This window comes from Triticum urartu, chromosome 2A, assembly GCF_056163025.1.
Source record: "Triticum urartu cultivar PI428250 chromosome 2A, HENAU_Tu73, whole genome shotgun sequence".
In the NCBI taxonomy this organism is placed as follows: Eukaryota; Viridiplantae; Streptophyta; class Magnoliopsida; order Poales; family Poaceae; genus Triticum; species Triticum urartu.
In genome coordinates, this window is record NC_141874.1 from 727,486,276 (window position 1) to 727,508,193 (window position 21,918).

Sequence of the window (21,918 nt, forward strand, 5' to 3'; positions counted from 1 at the left end):
AGTATCTTGATCATCATCATTAACTTCCTCTCTAGTCGGTGCAGGCACCTCAGGAACATTTTCTTGAGTTGCGCCTTTTTCCGGTTCAAGAGGTAATACTTCATCAAGTTCTACTTTCCTCCCACTTACTTCTTTCGAGAGAAACTCTTTCTCTAGAAAGGATCCATTCTTGGCAACAAAGATCTTGCCTTCGGATCTGAGGTAGAAGGTATACCCAATAGTTTCTTTAGGGTATCCTATGAAGACGCATTTTTCCGACTTGGGTTCGAGCTTTTCAGGTTGAAGTTTCTTGACATAAGCATCGCATCCCCAAACTTTTAGAAACGACAGCTTAGGTTTCTTCCCAAACCATAATTCATACGGTGTCGTCTCAATGGATTTCGACGGAGCCCTATTTAAAGTGAATGCGGCAGTCTCTAAAGCATAGCCCCAAAAAGATAGCGGTAAATCAGTAAGAGACATCATAGATCGCACCATATCTAATAGAGTGCGATTACGATGTTCAGACACACCATTACGCTAAGGTGTTCCAGGCGGCGTGAGTTGTGAAACTATTCCACATTTTCTTAAGTGTGTGCCAAATTCGTGACTCAAGTATTCTCCTCCACGATCTGATCGCAAAAACTTGATTTTTCTGTCACGTTGATTCTCAACCTCACTCTGAAATTCCTTGAACTTTTCAAAGGTCTCAGACTTATGTTTCATTAAATAGATATACCCATATCTACTCAAGTCATCAGTGACGGTGAGAACATAACGATAGCCACCACGAGCCTCAACACTCATTGGACCGCACACATCAGTATGTATGATTTCCAATAAGTTGGTTGCTCGCTCCATTGTTCCTGAGAACGGAGTCTTGGTCATTTTACCCATGAGGCATGGTTCGCATGTGTCAAATGATTCATAATCAAGAGACTCTAAAAGCTTCTTCATGCGTTTGACACCTATGTGACCAAGGCGGCAGTGCCACAAGTATGTGGGACTATCATTATCAACCTTACATCTTTTGGTATTCACACTATGAACATGTGTAGCATTACGGTCGGGATTCATTAAGAATAAACCATTCACCATCGGAGCATGACCATAAAGCATATCTCTCATATAAATAGAACAACCATTATTCTCTAATTTAAATGAGTAGCCATCTCGAATTAAACGAGATCCTGATACAATGTTCATGCTCAAAGCTGGCACTAAATAACACTTATTGAGGTTTAAAACTAATCCCGTAGGTAAATGTAGAGGTAGCGTGCCGACGGCGATCACATCGACCTTGGAACCATTCCCGACGCGCATTGTCACCTCGTCCTTTGCCAGTCTCTGCTTATTCCGCAGTTCCTGCTTTGAGTTACAAATGTGAGCAACTGCACCGGTATCAAATACCCAGGAGCTACTACGAGTACTGGTAAGGTACACATCAATTACATGTATATCACATATACCTTTTGTTTTGCCGGCCTTCTTGTCTGCTAAGTATTTGGGGCAGTTCTGCTTCCAGTGACCACTTCCCTTGCAATAAAAGCACTCAGTCTCGGGCTTGGGTCCATTCTTTGGCTTCTTCCCGATAGCTTGCTTACCGGGCGCGGCAACTCCCTTGCCGTCCTTCTTGAAGTTCTTCTTACCCTTGCCTTTCTTGAACTTAGTGGTTTTATTGACCATCAACACTTGATGTTCCTTCTTGACTTCTACCTCTGCTGATTTCAGCATTGCAAATAATTCAGGAATGGTCTTTTCCATCCCCTGCATATTGAAGTTCATCACAAAGCTCTTGTAGCTTGGTGGAAGCGACTGGAGGATTCTGTCAATGACCGCATCATCCGGGAGATTAACTCCCAGCTGAGTCAAGCGGTTATGTAACCCAGACATTGTGAGTATGTGCTCACTGACAAAACCATTTTCCTCCATCTTACAGCTGAAAAACTTGTCGGAGACTTCATATCTCTCGACCCGGGCATGAGCTTGAAAAACCATTTTCAGCTCTTCGAACATCTCATATGCTCCATGTCTCTCAAAACGCTTTTGGAGCCCCGGCTCTAAGCTGTAAAGCATGCCGCACTGACGAGGGAGTAGTCATCAGCACGTGTCTGCCAAGCGTTCATAACGTCTTGGTTCTGTGGGACGGGTGCGTCACCTAGCGGTGCTTGTAGGACATATTCTTTTTTGGCAGCTATGAGGATGATCCTCAGGTTCCGGACCCAGTCCGTATAGTTGCTGCCATCGTCTTTCAGCTTGGTTTTCTCTAGGAATGCGTTGAAGTTGAGGACAACGTTGGCCATTTGATCTACAAGACATATTGTAAAGATTTTAGACTAAGTTCATGATAATTAAGTTCATCTAATCAAATTATTCAATGAACTCCCACTCAGATAGACATCCCTCCAGTCATCTAAGTATAACATGATCCGAGTTAACTAGGCCGTGTCCGATCATCACGTGAGACGGACTAGCCAACATCGGTGAACATCTTCATGTTGATCGTATCTTCTATAAGACTCATGCTCGACCTTTCGGTCTTCTGTGTTCCGAGGCCATGTCTGTACATGCTAGGCTCGTCAAGTCAACCTAAGTGTTTGCATGTGTAAATCTGTCTTACACCCGTTGTATGTGAACGTTAGAATCTATCACACCCGATCATCACGTGGTGCTTCGAAACAACGAACTGTCGCAACGGTGCACAGTTAGGGGGAACACTTTCTTGAAATTATTATGAGGGATCATCTTATTTACTACCGTCGTTCTAAGTAAACAAGATGCAAAACATGATAAACATCACATGCAATCAAATAATAATAGTGACATGATATGGCCAATATCACATAGCTCCTTTGATCTCTATCTTGGGGCTCCATGATCACCTTGTCACCGGCATGACACCATGATCTCCATCATCGTGTCTCCATGAAGTTGCTCGCCAACTATTACTTCTACTACTATGGCTAACGCATTTAGCAATAAAGTAAAGTAATTTACATGGCGTTTCTCAATGACACGCAGGTCATACAAAAATAAAGACAACTCCTATGGCTCCTGCCGGTTGTCATACTCATCGACATGCAAGTCGTGATTCCTATTACAATAGCATGAACATCTCATACATCACATATATATCATTCATCATTCATCACAACTTTGGCCATATCACATCACAAAACACTTGCTGCAAAAACAAGTTAGACGTCCTCTAATTGTTGTTGCAAGTTTTACGTGGCTGCAATAGGGTTCTAGCAAGAACGTTTTCTTACCTACGTGAAAGCCACAACGTGATTTGTCAACTTCTATTTACCCTTCATAAGGACCCTTTTCATCGAATCCGCTCCAACTAAAGTGGGAGAGACAGACACCCGCCAGCCACCTTATGCAACTAGTGCATGTCAGTCGGTGGAACCGGTCTCACGTAAGCTTACGTGTAAGGTTGGTCCGGGCCGCTTCATCCCACAATACCGCTGAAGCAAGATAAGACTAGTAGCGGCAAGAAAGTTGACAACATCTACGCCCACAACAAATTGTGTTCTACTCGTGCAAAGAGAACTACGCATAGACCTAGCTCATGATGCCACTGTTGGGGAACGTTGCAGAAAACAAAATTTTCCTACGGTTTCACCAAGATCCATCTATGAGTTCATCTAGCAACGAGTGATCAGATGCATCTACATACCTTTGTAGATCGCGAGCGGAAGCGTTCAAAGAACAGGGATGAGGGAGTCGTACTCGACATGATCCAAATCACCGATGACCGAGCGCCGAACGGACGCACCTCCGCGTTCAACACACGTACGGAGCGGATGACGTCTCCTCCTTCTTGATCCAGCAAGGGGGAAGGAGAGGTTGATGATGATCCAGCAGCACGACGGCGTGGTGGTGGATGCAGCAGAACTTCGGCAGGGCTTCGCCAAGCAACCGTGGGAGGAGGAAGAGGTGTAGCAAGGGGAGGGAGGCGCCAAAGCTCAGGGGTGCGGCTGCCCCCTCCCTCCCCCCCTTTATATAGGCCCCCTGGGGGGGCGCCGGCCCTTGGGAGATCCAATCTCCAAGGGGGCGGCGGCCAAGGGGGGTGGAGTGCCCCCCAAGGCAAGTGGGGCGCCCCCCCCCCACCCTAGGGTTCCAACCCTAGGCGCAGGGGGTGGGACTAGGGGGGCACACCAGCCCACTAAGGGCTGGTTCCCCTCCCCACTTCAACCCATGGGGCCCTCCGGGATGGGTGGCCCCACCCGGTGGACCCCCGGGACACTTCCGGTGGTCCCCGTACAATACCGGGTGACCTCGAAACTTTCCCGATGGCCGAAACAGCACTTCCTATATATAATTCTTTACCTCCGGACCATTCCGAAACTCCTCGTGACGTCCGGGATCTCATCCGGGACTCCGAACAACATTCGGTTTGCTGCATACTCATATTCATACAACCCTAGCGTCACCGAACCTTAAGTGTGTAGACCCTACGGGTTCGGGAGACATGCAGACATGAACGAGACGGCTCTCCGGTCAATAACCAACAGCGGGATCTGGATACCCATGTTGGCTCCCACATACTCCTCGATGATCTCATCGGATGAACCACGATGTCGAGGATTCAAGCAACCCCGTATACAATTCCCTTTGTCAATCGGTACGTTACTTGTCCGAGACTCGATCGTCGGTATCCCAATACCTCGTTCAGTCTCGTTACCGGCAAGTCACTTTACTCGTACCGTAATGCATGATCCCGTGACCAAAAACTTGGTCACTTTGAGCTCATTATGATGATGCATTACCGAGTGGGCCCAGAGATACCTCTCCGTCATACGGAGTGACAAATCCCAGTCTTGATCCGTGTCAACCCAACAGACACTTTCGGAGATACCCGTAGTATACCTTTATAGTCACCCAGTTACGTTGTGACGTTTGGTACACCCAAAGCACTCCTACGGCATTCGGGAGTTACACGATCTCATGGTCTAAGGAAAGGATACTTGACATTGGAAAAACTAGCAAACGAACTATACGATCTTGTGCTATGTTTAGGATTGGGTCTTGTCCATCACATCATTCTCCTAATGATGTGATCTCGTTATCAATGACATCCAATGTCCATAGTCAGGAAACCATGACTATCTGTTGATCAACGAGCTAGTCAACTAGAGGCTCACTAGGGACATGTTGGTGTCTATTATTCACACATGTATTACGATTTCCGGATAACACAATTATAGCATGAATAAGGACAATTATCATGAACAAGGAAATATAATAATAATGCTTTTATTATTGCCTCTAGGGCATATTTCCAACACTCCTAACCCGGACGTTATCGCCGCTGAAGCCGTAGAATTTTGGCCGGGTTGAGTACCAGCCATGAAGACTCCTGCCCAGTTTGGCGACTCTGAGGGGTCCGGAATAGTGCTGCCGTCGGAACAGCCCCCCAGCACACCATCTTGAACCTGATACAGCGAATTTGTTGAGCCGACGGACGAATCGCCGTCAGAGAGGACGGCCGGCTCACCATCACCTTCAGATCCTTCAGGAAGTTCACCTCCGTGGATGCAACCCACAAAGGCACGCTTCACGACGGGTTGAGCTCGGGCGGGTTTCGCACGCCGAGCCGTCTCGACGAGGTCGGTGCAGCTGTCCGACTCAGGGCCCGGCTCATCGATCCGGCCGATGAAGACGTGAATTCCGCCGAAGGGGACCCGGTACCCGTACTCAATTGAGCTGGCATCGGGGCCCCAACCTTCGTCGTCGATGTAGATCTTGCCGCGACGACTCTTGGTCATCCGGCCAACTGCATATCCCTTGAGCCCTTCGAAGCTGCCCTTCAAGAACTCAAATCCACCGTGCGCTGGCCCCACGGTGGGCGCCAACTGTCGTGGAATTGTCACGGAAGATGTCCTCTTGCAAGGACTTGATCGTGGAGCCATCGCAAGTAGGAAGCTTAAAGGGGTTAATCGGGACAAAGGACACGCGAGGTTTATACTAGTTCAGCCCCTTACGGTGAAGGAAGGCCTACGTCTAGTTAGGTTTGGTATTGCTTGAGGTTTCGATGGCTAGGGAGCGAGATACGCTACGCCCGGTTCTCGATTGGTTGTTTCGTGTCCTTAAGCCGCCGGCGGGTCGTCCCCTTATATACACGGGTTGACGCCCTGCGGCCTACAGAGTCCCGGCCGGCTCATAAACAGTGTCTGGCTCGGTGACTAGTTACCTTTAACTTATGTTACAAGTCATGCCATCATGGCGGTTTGTCACTACGGGCCTTAAGCCCTATGAACCATCATCCTTATGCTGGGTCTTGGGCTTCTTTCATGATGAGTCTTCTTTACATAGCCCGGCCCCTCACAGCCGGTTTACTCAAATAGTTATATCCCCAACAGGTTTAGTCATATACAAGCCATGCGGTCTTCAGAGCAACATCGGCTGGAAGCATCAGAGCACAGTGAAACAGAAAATATGTTGGAAGCATCAGAGCACACCTCACCACGTTACCCGTGGTTACTTGAACGCCTTAAAAACATGGACACTTCAAATATGTTGCATGGAACCTTGAGTTCACCTCAAACATTTGACATTGGACCTAAAAATCATCAAGGGGGGCATTTTGATGGTGCGACGTTAAGTGGTTGAAATGAACTCATAACAATACTAGACCACTCTTGGCCTGCATGGATTGCCGTGAAGGTCCACATGTATATTGGACAGTTCTCAAGCCTCTCCTTCATTTGGGCCTGAAATATGTGAGTGACAAAGAAGAAGAAAAAAATCAAAAAAATAAGCCCACCCACTCACCAACGCATTTCAACCAGGAGGATAAAAAAATGATCTCTCCCCAACCCACTCCCATAGTCGACAAAAGCCACTTCACATTACACCTAAAAATTATTGAGAGCGGCATTTTGATGATGCGTTGCAAAGCGTTGAAAGGAGGTTGCCTAAACACTCGATTGAAAATCTCGTTGGATCATCTCGAACAACGTCCACCAATTGTTTTGTGATACTGGGAGCACCCCCCCCCCCCTGCAAAACATTTCGTAGTGGTCATTGAAATCATACCTTGTGAAGTGCTTGCTGGGAACCCATGGTAAGACCAAACTTGCTTCATGTTGATCATATCTCCTGGTTCTTGGCCAGCATTTAGTAAAGCTTGATGCCACCAAGAGTTTCCCCAAACACTTCACATTGGCATTTCAATGCCTCGTGAAGTGCTTGTAGGGAACCCATGGTAAGACCAAACATACTTCATGTTGATCATCTCTTCTAATTCTTTCCTGGCCCTTGAGTAAAGCTTGGCATCACCAAGAGTTACCCCAAACACTTCACAGTGGCATTTGGAACAACGCCTCATGAAGTGCTTGCAGGGAACCCATGGCAATACCAAACATGTCTTGTATTGATCAACTCTTTGGGTTCTCGGGCAACATTGAGTAAAGCTTGGTGGCACCAAGAGTTCCCCCAACCACTTCACAATGGTGCATTTTGAAATAATTCCTCGTGAAGTGCTTGCAAGGAACCCACAGTAAGACCAAACATGGTTCACCATTAGCGCAACTCTTGTGGTTTGCGCTGGTATCTAGTAAATTCTTGATTGCACCGAGAGTTCCCCCAAACACTTCACATAAGCTCTCAGAAAGGTGCTTCGTAAAGTGTTTCAAGGGAACTCCTGGTAATACCAAACGTGATTTGGAGTACATCTCTTGTGGTTTATGACCTGCAATATCTACTAAGTGCTTGGTTGCACCAAGAGTTCCTCCAAATACTTCACATGAAACCTTAAAAAGGTGCTTTGTAAAGTGCTTGAAGAGAACTCCCAGTAATACCAAACGTGGTTTTCAGCTCATTGGTGCATCTCTCTTATGGTATGTGGTCAAATGCTTAGTAACACCGAGAGTTCCCCCAAACACTTCAGGGAAGTTCTTGCAAAAGACGCATCCTGAAGTGCTTGAAGAGAACTCCTGACGAGGCCAAGCTCGATTAATCCCCACACACCCATCATAACGTATATGAACCTACCACTATAATTTCTAAAGCACAAACACTCTCAAATCCTATCGATGTTGTTGGTTGCCACCCAGAGTTCCCCTAAACACTTCAGTATACAATGCTCTATATCCCGGCATTGCGCACTAATAAAACAGTGCCAATACAAGCTGTAGTTAGCTAGCAACTGAAGTGATTTGAGGAGAACTCCAGGTGACAACCAACCAAAGTAGCTAGCTAGAACTCTTGTTCATCTGCCATGGACCAGACTTCATTGATTTGTTTAATCCGCACCTGCTGATGAGCGTGTAGGCGGCTGCTATTTATAAGTCTAGACCAAAAACTGAAGAGCTAGTAGCAAGTCCGTTGCTTCCTGTAGACTGCGGCGCGCAATGGAGAAAATACATGGTCTTGGTGCTGGATCGATGAACCTGGCAATGCACCTAGCCGCGATGCAGCCTAGGTTAGAACGAACTAGCTGCTAGAGCCAAGGGAATCTGGTGAGATGTGCCTTTTCTGCATCGGGCAATAGCTCATGGAGTAAAGATGCGTGTCCAGCCTGCAAATTCCTTATCTCCTGCAGCTAGCTAATCTAGAGATCAGCGTCGTCGGCGACATCTCGCTTGGTTTTCTGTCCACGGACATTTTTGTCAGCACATCAATGCAAAGGGGGTGCAGTGCAGGGATCACGTTATAATTATGATTATCATCCCATGCAACTGGTGCAAAGCTTGAGCCGACCAGTTGCACGGACAGTGACCACTGGCCAAACACGCGACCTAGGATCCCCGGGAATCTTTGCTAATAGAGGCTAATAATTTGGTGCAGGAAAATGCTCCATACATCTCATGGGTAGATGGTTTCGTTGCATTAGTGCTGTTGTGCAGTATCTTGAATCTTGATAAAATCAGCAGCTCATAACGAAGTTAGGTAGAAGAAAATTAAAGAGGAGTGATCAGTAACGACTTAGGTGGAAGAAGAGAAAATGTAGTATTTTTTTCGTGTGAATATTTCATACTGCTATGCAGCTGAGGCCAAGGGTAATATACGCCACTAATTAATTGGAAATCACAGTGGTTACTTACAGTTTATTAAACAGTGGGTTCAGTACCTTGATGACCTACTAATGTACTGCACTAGTTTTTTTTTGGCGGGGAATGTACTGCACGAGTTGAAAAACATTTCACAGACAGTTTACTACTCCCTCCGTCCCAAAATATAAGAGCGTTTTTGACACTAGTGTAGTGTAGGGACGAAGGGAGTAGTACTTTTTACAGACATTGGCTTTGAAATGTGCCATAAATCAATCTGTTTAAACAAAGTAGAGAGCGTGGAGATGATCTTGTATTGGTGACTTGTGAACTGATCGTGGGATCATCTCTTGCACATAAACGAAGTAGTATTTCGCTTACCTTTTGAGTGTCGGTAGCCGGTGGAACGTGTATGTTCGTCAGTGTTTATTGAACTAAAAGCCAGCTAGTTGTTGATCTTGTTAGTACGCAAATAATAATAGCAGGACACATTTGGTAACCCTGATGCCGGAGCACATGGACCTAATCTGGTATTTTCCATCAGAAAACCTGTCTGCTCTAGTCCAATGGGCTAGCCAGTTGTCTCATTGTGCATGCGTGACTGTATAACCGGTGGTGGAGTATATGGGCAGGCGGCATAAAGAGAGGAGAAAGAAAAGGCAACACACTATGTGAGGTGCCACCACAGGATCGATTACTGATATTCCCAAATCCGAAAGGCCATACAACAGAGCGAAAAGCTAGCTACAAGAAGGTGTCCAGGTTCAATGCACTCGATCAATCCGCATCGTTCAAAGTTCAGAGACCCAGATGATGGCTAGTTTCAAAGCTGGTGAGACGATTAGAGCTCCTGAGCCTCTCAAAAAGGGCATGGAGATGGTGATCTTTGGAGAGGCGAGATGATGACGACTCGGCGGGAGCTTTTCTTCTTCTTCCTCAAGCGGTATTAATTAGGAAGAGGAGAGGCCGTCGGCGTCTGGCATGGAGTTCCCCCATTCACACTTCTTGACTCTCTAGTTCGTCCTCGTTCGTTCAGGTATGGAGGGTTTTGTTCCTGCAATTCCCTTGTATTGTTCCTCGTGGAGATGGGGTTGCTCTTCTTTCTGCGCGTGTTGTTGCTGCAGCTTGATTGTATGTTTGTTGTATCAGGGCATCTCGTCTCGTTTGGACACTTCGTGTGTTTCTTTCGCCATGTGTTTTGTTTGGATGACCTCTGGAAATGCATGCATGCGTGTGTTTTTCTCGATGCGATGATGATTGTAGTTGCGGTGTCTGAACTTCAGAGCATCACAGGAATGTACTCTTATCCACAACGTTGTCAGTGATATTCAGGCTGCAATGGCAAATGCTGAAGGGCAGCGGCGTGCGGGAACAACCCGATCCGATCTGGATCAGGGCAGGGGAGTGATTCGTTTTTGGAAGGAGGGGTGTTTTGAGAAAAAGACCAATCTAACGTCGTTTACTGTGAATCGTTACGCCACATCATCAAATAAGGACCCACATGTCATAATTGTCATCAAAATGCTCTAAGCCATGAATTAGTGTTTTTATGCAAAAAAAAATAGGCCAAGAATCAGTGTTTTTTGTCTCAAATTTGTAAACCGGTGTTTACTGCAAATCTAAGTGTCAATGTGGTGGTTTTCTATAATTTACTCTGATTCACATGACATGGTTAGCTCAGCACCAACTCGATAACCCATTCCACAGCAAACACGACCAGCTCAAACCAACAAGGCATGTCATAAGCTAATTCCGTTTATTCCAGGAGGGGCAGAGTGAAACAGGTTCAGCTAACCAAGCTACTACAGTGTTTCAACAGAATTTCTTCTCATGCCCGAGGCAGATGCCCACGGCATAACATATTCTGCATCGCACGACCAGCTTCTCTCCATAGGAACACGCCCGTCCAAGCTACGCAAACGACATCGTCACAAGGAGTTTCACATTGCAAAAGAAAAATAGCTACGCAAAGTACTACATGTCCACAACCACATATAAGGGCATGAACAATGCATAGCTTCAAGGTGATATCTCGCATGTCATGTAGGATCGGATATGACGTAAAGTAAGTTCGGATAGGGAAGCGGGATCCTCTCCAGGAGGCGGGTGCTTGAAGAGAAAAAGTGTGGTCCAGTGACAAAAACTGAAAATGTTGGAATGAAAAGTAGAAATGCATGTGTACTAAAGCCTTTATTTTCTATTTCTTAATGAGGCCCACTAGTGGTAGCTTGCATTGAGAAGAAAAAATAAATATAGATGTCTCAAATTACTTTTTGTTATGGAGCATATGTATCCATATGCCATTGTACATGCCCTAATAACCTTAATCAACATGTCCATAAGTAACCACTGCATAGACAGATAGATAACCTATACACACACCACGAGCCAACGACGGATCTCAGTCTAGCAGACCTCCGTCTGGAACTTGAGGTAGATGCCCAGTCTTAACAACTCCGGGTAGAGCAGCTTGCGCCGTACGAGACGGCGATCCTGAAGATGTTCTCCGATCCGATGAGCCAGCACCAGCAGAACCTGCAGTAGGGGCCCCGGATCTTCCGCCCGCCCGCGACGGGCGCATGATGATGCTCAGCGTGAAGGGCCGCTCGTGGAGGTTGGCGGCCGTGCCGTGGGCCAGCAGGCAGTCGTGCTCCATCTCCCCGAACTTGACCCCGCCGAACCTCTTGCTGTCCGCAACCGGCTGCCTCGAGCGGGTGCACCGGCCCGACCTTGTCCTCTGACATATGGATCAGCCTCTGGTAGAAGGCGGGGCCCGTGAAGATTGTTCCGCAACTCCGCCGGCGAGTCCGGTCCGAAGTTGCGGAGCGAGTGCGAGCATCGTAGACGAAGTAGTCGAAGTAGTCGAACACGCGAAAGTAAATGTCACAGAGAGATATAGAGCAGACCAGCTTTATTAATCAATGATCAGGGATTACAATGATAGCTCTTCGTTGCTTTATATAGGGACTAGGGGGTCAAGGGATAAGTACCCACTTAACGTAAAGTGGGGGAAACGGGAGGGGCTAGCCCGTGCGATACGCACGAGGTCGCCGCCACGCCCTCGGTGGCCCCGGTTTTCCAACACTCCCCCTTGGGTAATTATCCGTATATCCATGCCTCAAAATTTCGAAAAACCCAGTGGGAAAAAAATATAGAGAAAGAGCACATAGTATACGTTGTTGTATTGCACGAATTGCCTCGTCAAAAACCTCGTGTGAGAAACATCAGGAAAACTCACTCAAGGGAAAAAGAGTACAATCCACTCAACCATCAAGTTGAGTACTCGATCATCAGGATTGAGATTTTAGCGACGAGTTTGTGAAGTTTCTCCCCCTGAGCCTTGCATCTCTCTAAGTCTCATCATACCGATTCCACGCACACACCTCTCTAAGGTTGATGCCGGTAATGATTTAGTGAACATATCAGCAAGATTGTCACAGGACTTAATATACAAAACTCTCACCTTGTTCAACTGTTGCAGCTCATGTGCATAGAAGAACTTGGGACTAATATGCTTTGTGAGGTTACTTTTCACATAACCCATCTGGACTTGTGCAACACAAGCAGCATTATCTTCATAGATAATGGTAGGGGTTTGTACGGTGTTCAGCCCACATGTCTGCTGAATGTGGCCGATCATCCGCCGAAGCGAAACACACTCTTTTGACGCTTCGAATAGTGCCATGATTTCTGAGTGGTTCGTGGAAGTCGACACAAGTGTTTGCTTGGACGATTTCCAGGAAAACGCAGTTCCACCACAAAGGAAAACATATCCAGTTTGCGATTTGCAATCATGCGGGTCCGATAGGTACCCAGCATCGGCATAGCCTATAATAGATAGGTCTTGATTCCTCTTATAAAACAGGCCAAGATCTTTGGTCCCTTGCAGGTAACGGAAGATGTCCTTGACACCTTTCCAATGCCTCTTGGTAGGTTCAGAACTGTACCTCGCAAGCAAACTGACGGCGAACGCAATGTCTGGCCGTGTACAGTTTGCGAGATACATGAGTGCTCCAACTGCACTCAGGTAAGGAAATTTTGGTCCGAGAGTTTCCTCCCCCTCTTCCTTTGGCCTGAACGGGTCCTTGTCTGGCTGTAAAGATCTTCCGACCATCGGGGTCTTAGAAGGATATGCCTTATCAAATCCAAATCTTTCCAACACCTTCTGGGTGTAGACCGACTGGTGCACTAGAATCCCATCTGGGGAATGTTCAAGTTGCAGACCTAGACAGAACGTGGTTTTACCCAAATCCTTCATCTCGAATTCCGACATCAGGTAGGAACTCGCTTCCTCAATATCCTCAGGCGTACCGATTATGTTTAAATCGTCCACGTACACCAAGATTATAGAGAATCCATCTTGGGATCACCGTATAAAAACACATGGGCAATCTTTATTGCTCGTGTAGCCCTTCTCATGAAGGAAATCGCTTAAGCGATTGTACCACATTCTACCAGACTGTCTGAGTCCGTACAGTGCCTTTTGAAGTTGAACACTGTATAGACCCCTGTTTGCTCTATCATGGTTCGGAACAGGGATACCTTCTGGAACCTTCATGTATATGTTCGAATCCAAGTTACCATACAGGTAAGCAGTGACAACATCCATTAGTTTCATTTTCAAGCCCATGTTTACTGCCATCGAGATCAAGTATCTAAAGGTAACTCCATCCATGACCGGGGAATAAGTCTCCTCAAAATCGACACCTGGTCGTTGAGTGAACCCTTGAGCGACGAGCCTTGCTTTGTACCGCACTACCTTATTATTTTCATCTCTCTTACAAACAAAGACCCACCTATGGCCAACAGGGCGAATGTGGGGAGGGGTTCGACAAACTGGTCCGAACACCTTCCTTTTGTTGAGAGATAATAATTCGGCAGTAATTGCCTGCTGCCAATCTTTCCAATCCGACCTTTTCTTGCAATCAGCGAGCATGTTAGGCTCAGGGTCAAGATCTATGATTGAGGCAATTTTCGTAGCAAAGTTAATGTCGACAACCACCGTTGCTCGGCTCAGGGACTCCCCCGTATAAATATAATTTATGGCCATTTCGTCATGGAGCGCATCCGGCACAAGCACTTGCTCTACCAAATTTCCCATTATGGGAGCAAGGTCCTTTAGATTTCCCGCGCCGATGTGTGCGCTCACATCTCCGCTGGGTGTTTCCCCTATGGGAAAGTTTAAGTCCGGAATTTCGTGCACTGAATTTTCTGTACTTGTGCCAGGTCTCGACTGGCTCCCCGTTTCAATTTGGGGTACTTTGGCGACAGGCTGCGATAAATCTCTCTTATCCTTTTTCGTCAGGCGTCCCCGAGTACTTGGGATTTGAGAAGCCGGATTTCTCGTCCTTTTAGGCCTTTGGACGGGAGCGGGTATACCATCATTTTTCTTCGGTATTTCAACCCTTTCCGGTGCATTGCGCACATGCACATGCAATTTTGTTACAGTCTTTAAGTCACTAAAGTGGTCAGGCAGTTGATTTGCTAATGACTGCAAATCTATTATCTTTTGGACTTCTTTCTCAGTCTCAGCAGTGCGTGGGTCATGAGCATGGATCCCCGTGGCTTGCCACGTGATTTCTCGACTTTTAGCATCAAGAGGTTGATTCTCTCCCCCTAAAGTCGGGAAAAAATCCTTGTCAAAAATGCAATCAGCAAAACAGGCCGTGTGACAGTCACCTGTCATGGGGTCCAAATACCTGATTATGGACACAGTCTGATAACCAACGTATATCCCCGACTTACGGAGCGGGCCCATCGCCGATCGCTGAGGGGGTGGTATTGGTACATATACCTGGCAACTGAACCTACGAAGGTGGGAAATTTTCAGTGCCGACCCTTGCGCAAGCTGAACATGAGAGTGGATGTTGTAGGCCGACGGTCTAAAGTTGATGAGATTGGCCGCGTGTAACACTGCGTGGCCCCAACATGTAGTTGGTAAATTACAACCCTGAAGGAGCGGTCGGGCAATGAATTTAATTCTTTTAATCAATGCCTCGGCAAGTCCATTTTGTGTATGAACATGCGGTACCGAGTGCTCAACTTTGATTCCCATTGCCATGCAATAATCATCGAACGCCTTTGAAGTAAATTCTCCGGCGTTGTCCATTCGAATAGACTTTATACGATAATCCGGGAAATTATTCCTCATCTGTATGATCTGTGAGATCAATTTTGCAAAGGCATGGTTCCGTGTTGACAACAGGCAAACATTGGACCATTTAGAGGAAGCATCAATGAGCACCATGAAGTACCGAAACGGCCCCGTGAGGGGCTGAATTGGACCGCATATGTCCCCTTGGATATGTTCCAAGAACGCGGGGATTTCATCCCTCACCTTGAGGGGCGATGGCCTAATGACTAACTTCCCCTTAGCGCATGCGGAGCACACGAAATCATCGGGATTTGGGAAGTTCTTCACGTTAACATTATGACCATGCGAGTTGTTTATTATATTTCTCATCATCCTAAGTCCAGGGTGGCCTAACCTATCGTGCCAGAGGCAGAAGAGTTCAGAGCTTCTAAATACGGTCTTGAGGGTAGTGTACACGGGCGGTGCTACTATCTTAGTGTAGTATAGCCCTGTGTCAAACAAAGGAAGCCTTTCGATAACATGTTTACCACCTGCATCCCGCTTTGTGATGAGTAGGCACTCCTTGCCGTTTTCATCATCGGTCTCAGCATGGAAACCATTAGCGCGGATGTCTCTAAAGCTTAAAAGAGTACGAGTCGACTCCGGGTACAACAACTCATCATTAATGATCAAAGTTGTTCCCATAGGGAGTATAATAGTGGCTCGTCCGGAGCCAACTATGTGAGAACCGCAGCTGGCGATTGTCATAATACTTCCCAAAGATTTTTTAATAGACTCAAAGTACTTAGTTTCTCGTAAAATGGTATGAGTGGTGGTGCTATCGGCAAGGCACATTTCCTCCATTCGGGCGCCACACGCGTTCTAAAATATGACATCTAATTAATGTAATGAGGAAGAAAATACATTAAAAATAAATGCACACATCTCAGAACATAACATGCTATCATGTATAAATAATGGAATACATGAATGAAATAAATGTCATCCAATCGCCAAAGTAAAGAATAAGTTTATGCTCTTATAGAGCTTACAACCAAATCGAATTTATTCAATTTTATTGTATCAAATCACGGAATCATGATAACCAAAGAGGTATGCTAAGTGGACTCGGTGAAGAAGCCATTCACTTCAGCCGCAATCTCCATACTAGTGACCTGATCCTCCTTAGAAATCATCTTGGAGGCAGCATCAATGTCTACTGGCGGCGCCGCCGCCGAGGCGACCATGTGGTCAACCTCCATGGCGACGTGGGCGTCGGTAGAGACCGCCAAAGCTGCCGCGATGGGCACCACGGGGGTCGTCTCTATGGGCGCAGCAGGGGGTGTAGCGATCATCACGGGTGCTGCCATGGGCGCCGGTGGTGCTGCCTCCTGAACCAAGGCGAGGTGCGTCTCACGCGCCTTCCGAGCCTTGTATGCTTCGACGACCTCTGGTGGTGCGCGGCACTGGCGGGAGAAATGCTCCACCGAGCCACAACGGAAGCAGTCCTGAGGCCTCTGCCCCCCCTTGCCCGGCTTTTGCTGCTTAGCCGGGGCGGAGGGCTGAGGGCCCTTCTTCTTGCCCTTGCGGCCCCTCTTCTTCTGTTGAGGCTTGCGGACTTTGAGAGCATTCACCTCCTGGCGAGAACTCCCCCCAAGTGGTTGCGTGGCAAAGTTCTTTTTCAGAACCTCGTCCTGCGCCTCTGCCACCTGGAGGACGTCAATCAACTCTGAATACCTCGTGTAGTTGCCCTGGCGGTAGTTCCGTGCGGACAGGACCGCGTCAGGGTGGAAAGTGGATAGGGTTTTCTCAATCTTCTGAGTGTCGGTAATCTGAGTACCACACATCTGAAGAGTCGTACAAATCCGGTGCAGAGCCGAATTGTACTCCCCAACCATCTTGAAGTCCGCAAACCTCAGACGGATCCACTCTGCCTCTGCACGTGGCTTCACAGTGTACTTCAGTCGCTCAAACCGCTGCTTAAGAGCGGTCCAAAGGCCAGAAGCACTGCGCTCAGCCATATACTCATCTTTCAGAGTAGGTGACGGGTGATGACGGAGAAAGTGCAGAGCCTGCGCATTCTCAGTTTCGAACTTGGGATCAGTGGCGGCCAGCTGGCCCCCTTACGGATCGCCCTCAGGAGGGTTTTGCCCTGGAGAAAAATCTCACAGTCCGAAGCCCATGAAAGGTAGTTCATCCCCGTCTGGGCCAACTCAGCAAACTCCTTGTGGACAATTCCGGCCATCTGCGATTTATGCAAAAATCATGAGATTACAGCTAGTAATCTTTTGCACAAAGCGATGTTGATAAACTTATTCAATAAAAGGACGTTCCAATATTTAAAACATGCTATTATATGACTTACTAAATGATTAAAAGTGCTAAACAATTAATCTACAGTAGTAAAATCATACACTAATATCATGTTACAATGGATAGCATGTTAAGCGCATCTAGTATGTGAAAACTAGCCCCAAAAAAAATGAATTCCCGAGGCATTTTAAAGCCCAAATACGCATATTTCAGCGAAAACAGACAGTTCCAGGGGCTTCTACGCGAAATATTACAGCAGGAATAAAACTTGCGTAAAATCTGGAAACTACGGGGGCTAAATCGCAAAAATCGCGCGCTGCAGCCGGCGTGCCCCCCCCCTTTTTTTATATGGAGGAATCCACGGCCGCGGCCCATCCGGCCCAACAGCCAGCGGGCCGGCCCAGCCGCCAGCGGCCTGACGCATAGCGACGCTACGGTTTCCCCTAGCGCCCGCATCGGGGTGCGGCGGCGGCGCGCACGCGGGCGCGGCCGGGGCTGGCCAGGCGCGCGCGGCTCGCCGGAGCGGCGACCAGGGCCGGGCGCGGCCGGGGCTGGCCAGGCGCGCGCGGCTCACCGGAGCGGCGACCAGCGGCCATGGCGCGGTGCGGCTGGCGCGGCCACGGCGCGGCCGTGGCGGCTGCCAGGCCGGCCAGCGGGGCGGGCGGCAGCACGCTGCAGGGGCGGCGACGAGCCGGCCAGTGGGACAGCTGCGGCGGCGGTGTCAGCAGGACACGACGTGGCGCGTGCGACCAGCAGGGTCGCGGCCAGCGTCATCCGGACGCCAGCCTCGGGATGCGATCTTCGTCGCGTTCATCCGGAACTCCGACGGCGCATGGCACATCTGGTGCTTTTGCGGCGGTACCGCGACCATCTGGATCGCGATGCGTACCGACTCCCTATAGTGCAGTCAACAAGTTCCTCTTGATCCAAGAACATCGACATTGGTCGGCGACGTATTCGTCCGCTCGGTTCTTGGGAGGAAAATCCACACCATAGGTAGATTAAATCCAAAAAATAAACTAATCGCAAAAACGGAATCGCAGTAAAGAGAGGAATCCATTTTTGCAAAAAGGGGGATTGGATCTTATACCTCCGCGGGATCGACGAAAGCCTACGTGATGCAGGCTTGACGCAGGCTTGACGGAGAGTTGATGGAGCGAAGCGTGCTGATAACGTGTTCCGCAACTCCGCCGGCGAGTCCGGTCCGAGGTTGCAGAGCGAGGGCGAGCGTCGTAGACGAAGTAGTCGAAGTAGTCGAACACGCGAAAGTAAATGACACAGAGAGATATGGAGGAGACCAGCTTTATTAATCAATGATCAGGGATTACAATGATAGCTCCTCGTTGCTTTATATAGGGACTAGGGGGTCAAGGGATAAGTACCCACTTAATGTAAAGTGGGGGAAACGGGAGGGGCTAGCCCGTGCGATACGCACGACGCCGCCACGCCCTCGGTGGCCCCGGTTTCCCAACAAAGATCAGTGATTGCATCCTTTTGCCGGTTCGGCCGTTGAGAACACTTTCACCGAGAACTAGGTGGTACCCTAGTGGCAAGGGTTGGTGCACCCTGCGACCAGGGTTCGACTCCTGTCGGGAGCGTATTTCTGACGCTTCAACGCGGGCTTCTTCTATTAAAAAAAGGATTTTTATTTCTGTTGGGTCAATGCCTTTGACCGTTAGCTGACGAGTGGGGCCGCGTATACGTGGGCGCATGCAAGACCACGGTAGTGGGGTAGCACGTGTCAATGGACATGCCCCGAAACATTCCATCATATAAAGAGGGCAACCACCTCCATCGCCCCTACCATTTTTCTCCAAATCCCCTCCCTGCCGCATCGTATTCCTCTCCCCCACCGGCGTCGTCTCGCTCTCCTCCACTGCTTCCACCGCACCGTCTCGCTCTCCCCCACCGCATCCTCTTCCTCACCTTCATCACCTTCATCTGTCAGATGGCCGACGCTCGTGGCGACGTCGGCACAGCGGCCGGAGATGTGGTGGAGCTGCAGGGTCAGGGCACGGTGATCGCGGATGTCGGCGGTGTCCACGGCGGTGCGGGGAAACTCGCAACCGCTGTGGATGTGGCGGGCTCCGCCTCATCGCTGCTGAAGGTGACGGCGTCGAGCGACGCAGTCCATCCCGATGCCCCCATTGCGCCGCCTGCCGTGGAGGAGCAGGTATTTGCACTTGCTTAGCTTGTAGAGTTAGTTCGATTGTGATTCATACAATAGTTCAGATGGTTAGAGTAGTTGGTTTGACGGATGGGCCGGGTTTTTTGTATGGGTTGGGGGGTGGGGGCTTTTTGGACTAGGGTTTGTTGGATAAATTCGTTGCAAAAATGCTAGCTAGATGTTGTGAACTATGATTTTAGGTGCTGCAATGATTGGGGTTTTTAGATTTTTTTAGATTTGAATTCATTGCAAAATGCTAGATGTTGTGAACAGATTGGATTTTTTAATGCTATGATGCTTATTAGATTTGTTTTTAGTGCTCACAAATTGGGGTTTTTAATGCTACTCAAGTTATTTGATTCAAGTTATATTAGCTCTGTTGTTCACAATATGTCCATAATATGTAGTTATATTAGCTCTGTTGTTCAATGTGTGTGCATGACAATGGAAAATGCAAATAGGATCATAGTATATTAGCCCTATGATCAAGTGTGCATATCTAAATTTCAATATGTAGTTATATTAGCTCTGTTGTTCAATGTGTGTGCATGATAATGGAAAATGCAAATATGATCATAGTATATTAGCCCTATGATCAATGTGTCATCTGTGCATATCTAAATTTTCAATTGGCTTATGTATTTACTAGTGATGGATGTAATTGTATATTCAGGAGGACGATGGTTGGGGGAAGAGGAGGAAGATAGACTATACTTTCGACGACCCGTACGATCCAGCGTATGGTGACGACGAAGAGTATGAGGTAAACCTACTTGAAATTTAGATTGTTCATTTAGTTCGTTTGACATAGTGTATTCCCATGAATCTGTAATATACTAATGTAATTCATTCATGTGTGCAGTATGTCTCTGGGGAAGATGTGGATGTGGACCGTGGCAACTTCGCCTCCTTCAAAGAGAAGGAAGAGGAGAAGATCAGGGTCAAGGGCCTGGATTACTACTACAAGAGCAAAACCAAAACTTGGCGCTGCCCCTACTGCACCACCAAGCCAAAGCCAAAGTCCGGCCTCTTTGTTCACCTTCTAGCTCATGTAGAAGATGCGGCCATCCATGGCGAGGACTACAAGATCATGGGGCAGCATGCTACCCTAGCCAAAGTCATGTCTCCCCTTCCCTAATGTTATGATGTGTTTTAAGTACTTTAGGTTGTTTGCTGAACTATGTGGGTGAACTATGTTTGTGAACAGGATGTGGGTTACCTTTTGGTGGTTGGATGAATTTTATATGCATGTGGCTATCCATGTTGAGTATTTTTGTGTTTTTAAATTTATCTGTTATGATTTGTTTCAGTGTTTGGAAAGTTCAAGCGCTGCAATGATCACACATATGATGCAATCCATCATTTTATCAAGGGTTCCCTTTTATCAAATATTCCAATAACAGAGCAAAAAACAACATCTTAATGAAGATGTATTATCAACTATCTATGTTTGTGTAGGAGATCATGTGTGCAAAATTTGAGGTGATTTAGAGGAGGTCAAAGAAATTTGAATTTGAGAAATGTGCTCCAAATAAGCTCCCAAGCTAGGGTAAACAGCCCATTTGTAATCAAGTTTTTTTGGACCTACTCTAAATGAGTCAAATGTTTTTATTAACACCTATTCAATCTATATAGTGTAGACTCGAAGTCTCACTATTTTTTGAATTAATCTTCATATTTTTTGAAATAAAGGTTTGGTGATTTTTTTTCAGAAACAGAAGGTAACCCTACCTCATCTCCTTGAACTCTATGAAATCTTGTAGGTCATAGCTCATATGTGTGAAGGTTTTCTCATGAAAATGACCATAGGACAAGTTTATGATTTTTGGTTGGTAGCATGTCACATAAGACAACATTAAGATAAAAACTATAGGCCAAGTTTATTATTTTTGAATTAATCTTCATACTTTTACATTTTCTTTTGAAAACATATGCTTTAATATAAAAACTATTAAGAACACGCTTTGAAATATGAAAATGGAAAACTAACTTCAGATCCTTCTTATTCACTTTAAAATAAAGGTTTAGTGATTTTTTTGATTTTTTTATTTTTCAAAATCAGAAGGTAACACTACCTCCTCTCCTTGAACTCTATGAAATCATGTAGGTGATAACTCATATGTGTGAAGGTTTTCTCATGAAAATGATCATAGAGCAATTTTATGATTTTTGGGTGCTAACATGTCACATAAGACAACATTGTGCGTAGGTTTTATATTTCTTTTGTTTTTTTAAATTAATGGTGCTCATTTGACCTCGATCGTGCCAGCTAGGTTTTTTTCATGAAAATGACCATAGACCAAGTTTAGTATTTTTCCTCATTAGCGTGTCTTATAAAACGACGAACGGCGAAAGTTTCATATTTTTTCGATTTTTTAAAAATTAGT

The 21,918-nt window shown here is 46.9% G+C and overlaps 1 protein-coding gene, 1 long non-coding RNA gene and 2 pseudogenes across 2 annotated transcripts; 2 read left to right on the forward strand and 2 right to left on the reverse strand.

The window, feature by feature from the left end:
* The first annotated feature begins 9,594 nt into the window (after nt 1-9,594).
* LOC125534364 (uncharacterized) lies at nt 9,595-10,224 on the forward strand. Its single transcript, XR_007294462.2, has 2 exons — nt 9,595-10,014; nt 10,128-10,224. It is a non-coding gene; the product is annotated as an uncharacterized LOC125534364 (long non-coding RNA).
* A 984-nt stretch (nt 10,225-11,208) lies between these two features.
* On the reverse strand, nt 11,209-12,093 carry LOC125538197 (DNA-directed RNA polymerases IV and V subunit 2 pseudogene; annotated as a pseudogene).
* Nucleotides 12,094-16,119: 4,026 nt separating this feature from the next.
* On the reverse strand, nt 16,120-17,296 carry LOC147987243 (uncharacterized; annotated as a pseudogene).
* Nucleotides 17,297-19,312: 2,016 nt separating this feature from the next.
* Nucleotides 19,313-20,669, forward strand: LOC147987244 (uncharacterized). The gene is made up of 3 exons (XM_087540284.1): nt 19,313-19,537; nt 20,205-20,294; nt 20,394-20,669. The coding sequence occupies exons 1-3, from the start codon at nt 19,313-19,315 to the stop codon at nt 20,667-20,669; spliced, it is 591 nt and encodes a 196-aa protein (XP_087396410.1).
* The last annotated feature ends 1,249 nt before the right edge of the window (nt 20,670-21,918 follow it).